This window comes from Rhinoderma darwinii, chromosome 6 (genome assembly GCF_050947455.1).
Source record: "Rhinoderma darwinii isolate aRhiDar2 chromosome 6, aRhiDar2.hap1, whole genome shotgun sequence".
In the NCBI taxonomy this organism is placed as follows: domain Eukaryota; kingdom Metazoa; phylum Chordata; class Amphibia; order Anura; family Rhinodermatidae; genus Rhinoderma; species Rhinoderma darwinii.
Window position 1 is genome coordinate 146,670,323 of NC_134692.1, and position 10,385 is coordinate 146,680,707.

The 10,385-nt window shown below is 42.1% G+C and overlaps 1 protein-coding gene across 1 annotated transcript; it reads right to left on the reverse strand.

Moving 5' to 3' along the window:
- Window positions 1-4,828: 4,828 nt before the first annotated feature.
- On the reverse strand, window positions 4,829-10,173 carry LOC142656558 (uncharacterized). The gene is made up of 5 exons (XM_075831487.1): window positions 10,021-10,173; window positions 9,524-9,802; window positions 8,588-8,803; window positions 7,306-7,328; window positions 4,829-5,022 (listed from the first exon to the last, which is right to left on the reverse strand). Exons 2-5 carry the CDS (start codon window positions 9,798-9,800, stop codon window positions 4,855-4,857), a joined length of 684 nt encoding a protein of 227 aa, XP_075687602.1. The 5' UTR covers window positions 9,801-9,802; window positions 10,021-10,173; the 3' UTR covers window positions 4,829-4,854.
- Window positions 10,174-10,385: the final 212 nt, after the last annotated feature.

Sequence of the window (10,385 nt, forward strand, 5' to 3'; positions counted from 1 at the left end):
TAACATCTTCACTAGTTCTAATATAAGCCCATCCTTGTATCCAGAGCACAGGACTCTAGAAACGATTATCACTAAACTAGCAGATGAAACCTCTCGTCCACTGGACGTAACCCCCGTTGCTGCCACCAAAAGTACATTTTTACCAAGACGGTCAACCCCAGTTATACTGTACATTATACCACTGCAAGTCTAGGAACTATTACCTCTGTCTCTGAACGTCCAAATCAACCCCCATCACCTCCTCTTCCCTACCTAAAATAACTCCAGCAGTAATTCCATCTCCGCATGCAGTAGACACCACTTCAAAAACCAACAGAACAAGTCCTGAAGACCACTTACAGAATACATAGCTGCAAAGTCAGAACTTACTGGATCTAAGACCACATTCACATAACAAGAGCTCACCAGAACAAGTCTAGGCCCCATCGTGTCCAGTCCAGTTATTCTTACAATGGTTTCAAGCCATAAAAGTCGGAAAAAAATTCTACAGAACTTAATCACGACAAAGACAACTGAATCCACGACAGCAGATACGTCTAAACATCCAAGATCTGATAACAAATGTGTCGACTCCACAAACTACGACCTTAGTCTAAGAACATGTAACTCCCTCTGCCAGTGTTACTATGACTTTGATTAAAAACACTTCAATCCCTGAAGATTATGCTCCAACTACTACCAAAAGTAGAATAGACACAACCTAATCCAGTAAAAGCTCTACCGTAGAAGACATCAAGAGCCAAACTACATCAACTGCAGATGATACAACGTCCCACCCAGGACCTGCTCACAGAAGTGACTAAATGAGAGCCGAGGAGATCAGATTCGACCCGGGAAGTAGAGACGATGATGAAACACCCATGATGGCAATTTCTCAACCAAAGTCTTCATCAAATTCAGGGGCTACAAGTTATTCTTCAGGTTCTACCCAATGATCTAGGAAAGAAGAAGGTTCATCCATGAAATAACTCCGGCAGGTGGGATATTTTTGGCGATTTGCTTTTCACTGTGATTGATAACCAGATGATGAATGACCAATCAGGACCAACATGAGCACAACAGGAGAACTTTACCGTTAGTCAACGTATATCTGTGGAGCAATCCCAAGCGTGGACTGAGTGGGTGATCATGGTCTGGTGGGTTGTTGGCGTCGGACACTTGTGGGGGTTTATACTGTGACTGTAGCTCTTCTCTAACTTTTGCAGATATTTTGCTAATATGTTATTATAGTGTGAATTAGTCCTGATCCTATGAAGAACTTAGGTTTTTTTCTTTCATATATGTATTAAAACCATGATGCAGTTTGTTTTCACTAGAGAACCTGGATCTGCACTTCATCTCATTGTCCACAGTTGTTCCTTGAGTTGCTCTTTTGATTCAAGATGTTCATGAGATTTCTCCAGTTGGGGACGATATGAAATGTTAAATACTTTTGTGTAAAAAAAGACAGAAGTATCACTATACTATGATAACCATAAAAGTTCTATTTGCGGCTTTCCGAGCACCGGATCCTTCTTCAGGCAGTTTACAAATGAATGACTTAGAAAAACACAACATTTAGATGTTACACAAAGACAATTATTACATGAGGTGATACATCGGTAAGATAAGCCTCGGCAATAAAACGGAGATTATGGGGGTGATGACTTAGGGGTTAAGGCATCTGGAGTTGGGGACAGAAGTCTTCTGACCGTCATCTGGTCCTGGACGTTCTCCTTTCATAGTCTGCACAGTTGCAGCTGTTTGCGCTCTTCTCATTGTAACTATAGACTGTTGGAGGCTGTAAGGACCTATGTCTGGTCACCTAGTCACCCAGATGTAGAGGAGTATACAGGAATGTTGCTCTGCGCTCTCCTCCTCCTCTTCTATATCCACATCTTTTCTGCACCGGATTCTCATAGATCTTCCTATTCTCACTGTTGATTATTGTAGTTTATATTTATTCTGACCTGACTGGGATAATAGAGGGAGGAGAGAAGAAGGAGAGGAACCTGGTACAGATTTTATATTGGGGACCAGGAGCTTCATGTTAAACTTCTGCTGCACACACATAATACACACCCCACATTATCCAACACACCCCACTATATAACAAGGTCAGTTGGGTTAGAAGAGAGACCGGGACACATCAGAGAGAAGAACCGTTTTTGGAAAAATGTTTTTATTGTATTTATATATTTCCATGAGTGATGTGTACTTGTGTGTATGTGTATCAGCATAAATGAGTGATGTGTACTTGTGTGTATGTGTATCAGCATAAATGAGAGATGTGTACTTGTGTGTATGTGTATCAGCATACTTGTGTGTACACAATGTGTATCGGCATGCTTGTGTGTATACAATGTGTATCGGCATACTTGTGTGTATGTGTATTGGCATACTTGTGTGTATACAATGTGTATCGGCATACTTGTGTGTATGTGTATCGGCATACTTGTGTGTATACAATGTGTATCGGCATACTTGTGTGTATGTGTATCGGCATACTTGCGTGTATACAATGTGTATCGGCATACTTTTGTGTATACAATGTGTATCGGCATACTTGTGTGTATGTGTATCGGCATACATGAGTGATGTGTACTTGTGTGTATGTGTATCGGCATACTTTTGTGTATACAATGTGTATCGGCATACTTGTGTGTATGTGTATCGGCATACTTGCGTGTATACAATGTGTATCGGCATACTTGCGTGTATACAATGTGTATCGGCATACTTGTGTGTATGTGTATCAGCATACTTGTGTGTATACAATGTGTATTGGCATACTTGTGTGTATACAATGTGTATCAGCATACTTGTGTGTATACAATGTGTATCAGCATACTTGTGTGTATACAATGTGTATCAGCATACTTGCGTATATACAATGTGTATTGGCATACGTGCGTGTATACAATGTGTATCGGCATACTTGTGTGTATACAATGTGTATCAGCATACTTGTGTGTATACAATGTGTATCAGCATACTTGTGTGTATACAATGTGTATCAGCATACTTGCGTATATACAATGTGTATTGGCATACGTGCGTGTATACAATGTGTATCGGCATACTTGTGTGTATACAATGTGTATCGGCATACTTGTGTGTATGTGTATCAGCATACTTGTGTGTATACAATGTGTATCGGCATACTTGTGTGTATGTGTATCGGCATACTTGTGTGTATACAATGTGTATTGGCATACTTGTGTGTATGTGTATCGGCATACTTGTGTGTATACAATGTGTATCGGCATACTTGTGTGTATGTGTATCGGCATACTTGTGTGTATGTGTATCGGCATACTTGCGTGTATACAATGTGTATCGGCATACTTGCGTGTATACAATGTGTATCGGCATACTTGTGTGTATACAATGTGTATCGGCATACTTGTGTGTATGTGTATCAGCATACTTGTGTGTATACAATGTGTATCGGCATACTTGTGTGTATGTGTATCGGCATACTTGCGTGTATACAATGTGTATTGGCATACTTGTGTGTATGTGTATCGGCATACTTGTGTGTATGTGTATCGGCATACTTGCGTGTATACAATGTGTATCGGCATACTTGCGTGTATACAATGTGTATCGGCATACTTGTGTGTATACAATGTGTATCGGCATACTTGTGTGTATGTGTATCAGCATACTTGTGTGTATACAATGTGTATCGGCATACTTGTGTGTATGTGTATCGGCATACTTGTGTGTATACAATGTGTATTGGCATACTTGTGTGTATGTGTATCGGCATACTTGTGTGTATACAATGTGTATCGGCATACTTGTGTGTATGTGTATCGGCATACTTGCGTGTATACAATGTGTATCGGCATACTTGTGTGTATGTGTATCGGCATACTTGCGTGTATACAATGTGTATTGGCATACTTGTGTGTATGTGTATCAGCATACTTGCGTGCATACAATGTGTATCGGCATACTTGTGTGTATACAATGTGTATCGGCATACTTGTGTGTATGTGTATCAGCATACTTGTGTGTATACAATGTGTATCGGCATACTTGTGTGTATGTGTATCGGCATACTTGTGTGTATACAATGTGTATTGGCATACTTGTGTGTATGTGTATCGGCATACTTGCGTGTATACAATGTGTATCGGCATACTTGCGTGTATACAATGTGTATCGGCATACTTGCGTGTATACAATGTGTATCGGCATACTTGTGTGTATACAATGTGTATCGGCATACTTGCGTGTATACAATGTGTATCGGCATACTTGTGTGTATGTGTATCGGCATACTTGCGTGTATACAATGTGTATTGGCATACTTGTGTGTATGTGTATCGGCATACTTGTGTGTATGTGTATCGGCATACTTGCGTGTATACAATGTGTATCGGCATACTTGCGTGTATACAATGTGTATCGGCATACTTGCGTGTATACAATGTGTATCGGCATACTTGTGTGTATACAATGTGTATCGGCATACTTGCGTGTATACAATGTGTATTGGCATACTTGTGTGTATGTGTATCGGCATACTTGTGTGTATGTGTATCGGCATACTTGCGTGTATACAATGTGTATCAGCATACTTGCGTGTATACAATGTGTATCGGCATACTTGTGTGTATACAATGTGTATTGGCATACTTGTGTGTATGTGTATCGGCATACTTGTGTGTATACAATGTGTATTGGCATACTTGTGTGTATATAATAAGTGTCAGCATACCGGTGTGATGTGTACATGTGCAGCTCGTTGTCTGCTCCCCACTGATGATGGAGAGTGCACATATATGAAGGCTATAGGGGACACTACATATATATAGGTCATCGGTCTCAGTACAACTTACAGTAAACAAAAAATATCTTATTTTATTTTGAGAACAGATTTAAAAATTCAAATTTAAGGTGATGAAAAAAGGATATTGTGTTCTGATAAATGGTCTGACGGGAGTCCAGGAGTCCATGTTGTGCGATCAGGCGCCGCACGCTCCACAGGGAGAGGGTTCCCAGTATGATGATCATCGCTCCTCTTATTATCTACAAGAAAAGAGATTTATCATCTGAAAAAAGAAACTCCGCGCAGGAAAAATCCATCATGTGACCTACGTCCTGAGTGCGTATTAATAATTACATCACGGGGTGAACACAGGACTCCCCTAATTCTAGATTCTGTATCAAAGGAATCTAATAGTGTCCCACAGTCCTAGATAAATAGTGCCACACAGTGACCAGATAAATAGTGCCACACAGTGACCAGATAAATAGTGCCACACAGAGCCTAGATAAATAGTGCCACACAGTGACCAGATAAATAGTGCCACACAGAGCCTAGATAAATAGTGCCACACAGTGACCAGATAAATAGTGCCACACAGAGCCTAGATAAATAGTGTCACACAGTGACCAGATAAATAGTGTCACACAGAGCCTAGATAAATAGTGTCACACAGCGCCTAGATAAATAGTGTCACACAGCGCCTAGATAAATAGTGTCACACAGTGACCAGATAAATAGTGCCACACAGTGACCAGATAAATAGTGCCACACAGAGCCTAGATAAATAGTGCCACACAGTGACCAGATAAATAGTGCCACACAGAGCCTAGATAAATAGTGTCACCCAGTGACCAGATAAATAGTGTCACACAGTGACCAGATAAATAGTGTCACACAGCGCCTAGATAAATAGTGTCACCCAGTGACCAGATAAATAGTGTCACACAGCGCCTAGATAAATAGTGTCACACAGTGACCAGATAAATAGTGCCACACAGTGACCAGATAAATAGTGCCACACAGAGCCTAGATAAATAGTGTCACACAGTGACCAGATAAATAGTGTCAGACAGTCCTAGATAAATAGTGTCACACAGCGCCTAGATAAATAGTGTCAGACAGTCCTAGATAAATAGTGTCACACAGTGACCAGATAAATAGTGCCACACAGTGCCCAGATAAATAGTGTCACACAGTGCCCAGATAAATAGTGCCAAACAGTGACCAGATAAATAGTGTCAGACAGTCCTAGATAAATAGTGCCACACAGTGCCCAGATAAATAGTGTCACACAGTGCCCAGATAAATAGTGCCAAACAGTGACCAGATAAATAGTGTCAGACAGTCCTAGATCAATAGTGCCACACAGTGACCAGATAAATAGTGTCAGACAGTCCTAGATAAATAGTGCCACACAGTGACCAGATAAATAGTGTCACACAGAGCCTAGATAAATAGTGTCACACAGTGACAAGATAAATAGTGTCACACAGTGACCAGATAAATAGTGTCACACAGTGACAAGATTAATAGTGTCACATTGCCCAATAATGTAATACATTTCTTTTGATGGTTTCGTCTTACTGGCTTGTTACAAAACAGTCATGTACAGACAGCGATGGCTGCCACACGCCAGAAGACGAGCAGGTTATACTACATCTCTCCAGATATCTATCAAACTCACTGTAATGACGGGTCGCCACTCAGTCCCTGCCTACTTGCACGACCCGTCCTAGGCGACGGCGTACAACTGGGCGACGGTCCCTATGCTCAATATGTGCACGACAGACAAACAGACAAGGGTACACAGAAGCTAAGGGAAATGGGGCAGCTGCCCACGGCAACACCGTGAGCAACAAGAGTAGTGAACGAGCCGAGTCAAAGCAGGAGCGTACGAGGTACCAAACGCAGAGCAGGAGAGTAGTCAGTAAAGCCAGGGTCAAAAATGAAGCAGACGTCAATAGTAATAGCTGGAACAGCAGAGCCAGAAAACAAGACAGAATCACAGGCAAAGACAAGAAGACCTAGGAGCAGATGCAGACTGATTAACCACGGGTGTCGACACAGAAGCTGTGTCTGGCAGATCCTTTAGGGTATGTTCACACGCTGAGAGGCAGTTACGTGTGAAAAGACAGACTGTTAACAGCTGCCTCGTTTCACACGTAAAAGCTCCTCCTCGTAATTTACGAGGCGTCTGAGACGCTCGTAAACCTTGAGCCGTGCTTCATTGATTTCAATGAAGAACGGCTCAAATTACGTGGCAAAGAAGTGCCCTGCACTTCTTTGCCGAGGCAGTAAATTTACGGGTCGTCGTTTGACAGCTGTCAAACGACGACTCGTAAATAACAGGTCGTCTGCACAGTACGTCGGCAAACCCATTCAAATGAATGGGCAGATGTTTGCCGACGTATTGTAGCCATATTTTCAGACGTAAAACGAGGCATAATACGCCTCGTATACGTCTGAAATTTGGCCGTGTGAACATACCCTTACACTCACTCTGGATGATCAGATTGTAGTCAGTGATAAATAATTATTCTTACCAAGTGCTGAATATTCCTCCAAGCTGAAAAAGAGAAACAAATCACAGTGAGCATCAATATTACAACACGTCACACGTCGGCCCCAAACTTTACCAGAATTCAATAATGGATCCCTCGTGTGTTTCACATGACTCAGAGCCATAAACCAGGAGTCTCCTAATAATATCAAAAGATCCTGATCCTGATGTTATCGGCACAATGACTGGTGCATTTCTCACAATATCTTGTTGTTACTGGACACCCGGGGCTCCCTGAAGTAGGTGCTATATGCAGATATCTATCATTAATGGACTGCTCGTCATAAAAGGTCCTACATTACACAACATCATCCCAAGTCCGTGGTGAGAGACGTCAGCAGAGGCAGAAAAAATGTTTTATGCCTGAATAAATAAGCTAAAAGTGATTGTGTATTTGCTGTTTTCTGGATTTACTGTAGACGGGGGAGGACTGAGCTGTCCAAACGCATTGCTGTATCTGTGTTCTACTTGAGACGCTGCTATTATCATTCTGTCATTGGAAGTATCCACTTTTTTCAGAGGCCTGCGCCAAATTGTATGCCAATAGTTGTATAAACTCTATTATGTAGTGGAAATAGTAGAGGGTCAGATATCTTTAAGGGAACTGCTCATTTACTATTTTAGCAGTCGTTTCATTTAGAATTTGTATGGTCAAATATTCCATTAGGGATTCCTGAGCGGAGAGCAGCTACAAAGAGCATATTTCACTGTGGAGGACCCGGCCTGTCCATGTATTACACGACCAAACCACTGATGTCATTGAGAACTGTGTAATGCTTAATTTCCCCTGTGATGGCGCTGCAGGGAATTTGAACAGTAATCAGCTGTAATCCGAACAGTTAATTGTACGGATTACAGCTGATCACTGGGGGCTCCAGCAGCAGGACATCATGTGATCAACTTATCATTGTGGGACTGAATACTCGTCACCTTCATAACCCAGTGTAATGTGAGAAGGCAGTAGTAAGTGAATTACGATTAAGAGCCCGAGTGGTTCGAAACGCGTCAGCATCTTCCTCACTATTTTAAACCATGTTTTAAACTTGACCAAATAAAATAACAAGTTATATACTACGAGTGCTGGATACATTCTCATTCACTTACTACTGCCTTTTGCATCTGCTGCCGACCCAGATGATCCTTTTGTATCTTCAAGCACCATTTAGATTTCAAACGTGGCTTGGAATGATCTCAGGAAACGCAGTGGAAACGCGGTGAGCGAACCTACGCTAATTTATACGTAATGTAAGAAGGTCCATCCTCACCTTGTTTCACAATTATCTTCTGTATTTGTCTGAGTTTTGCCTCCGCCTCGGGAGATGGACAGTTTCCAGTCAGTGTCCTTTTCTCCTCCAGAGTGAAGCAGAGAACCTCAATGGTCAGACGCTGTAGACTAGGCTGGTTCTGAAGGATTCTGGCTCTGTGTCCATTGTCTCCATCGTCTTCCAGGTCATCGATCACCACAATTACATTTTCTCGCCCTGAAAACAATTGATCATCACCAGCGGATAGTAAATGTGACTAGATGTACATCAGCAGGGGCAATGTAGACTGGAGACTCGAACGTTCACAGTGATACATTTTTTACACAGTTGTAAATTAGCCCAAATAATAGCGCCACAGATTGCCCACATAATACAACAATGAAGGCCTTAATGATGCCCCTATAAAGATACCCAAATAATAGCAGCTCGTAGTATAGGGGACAAAACAGCCCACAGATGTGTAGGTGACACTGACGTATTTACACGTGGTGGTACCGGACTCATACCTGCTGCAAGTGACGTTTACATGGCCATGTTGTAGATCAATTGTATTGATTCATCTCCTATTTTATTGTGAATTCTGACTCTATTTTGCTGTTGTTTGATTTGCTCGTGTTTCTTCATCGCTCGTCACGGTTTTCACCTCTGAGATTTGCAGTTCAGATGTGAAGGTCATGAAGAAACCGTCCACTGCGGCTCTGCACTGATATCCGAGAGGTGAGGACTGGAGCAGAATATGACATCACCCCGACTGTACAGGCACCAGGAGTAGAGTGACGGTGACCTGGACAGGTGGAGAACATCTCCTTGTAGACATTTGTTATATCGAGTTCCATAGTTGAGCTCTGTAGTTGAGCTTTAGTAAGAGGAACCCTCAAACCATTGACTGACAGAAAAGTACATGATGTCTTAATGACTTTATGAATATGAACTTACCCTTCGCTGATGATAAATGTTCCAACTCCTCATCGTAGAGGGAATCGGTGACGTCTGTGATGTTGATTCGTCCTCTCTTCTTCGTGTGGTACAAGATGGCAAATGTGCATCTCCTGGTGCCTTCTCTGAAGTCTTCCGGACTCTTGTTGGTCACTTGGACAGAGTGGATGCTCCGCACATTGCGGTCTGTGGACAGGTATCTGGCCAACCATTGATATGAGGTTTCATCATCCCGAGAGAAGATCCCAACACTAACTCTACACAGCAAAGAGTTCATGACTGGTGGAAGAGAAGATAGAATGAGATAGAGGTGACTGTCCACATCTGGAACCTGCTGTAAAATGCATAAGAAGGATCTGTAGTAGTTTAGTGTCCATGATAAATGGTGGCACACATGTACAACTTCTCCCAGGCTGCAGGGTCTCGGCTATAACAGTGACTCCCACCCTGGCCGCCATCTTGTGGCCCTATTGGAATAGTTGCCATGTCTGTCTTACCTTATCTGCGGTATAGAATAAATCATGGAAAGAGCGGATATTAGCACACATGGACGTCCATCTATGCTGCTTCTCAAGGTTATGGAAGGCCTGAATCCTGTCTATGTAGAATGAAGTGCAAAGTGTCGAATGCAGGAAGAGCAGAGTTTAGTGCCGCCTCCTATTCGTAATAGAAAGTGAAACTTCCCAAACAAAGTAAGATTAGTAGTGTTATTGAGATATAATATGTGGCCTGATAATCCAGAACCCCACAGATCTCAGCAGGGCCATCTATACAATACACTGCGCCTATACAATACACTGCACCTATACAATACACAATACACTGCACCTATACAATACACTGCACCTATACAATACACTGC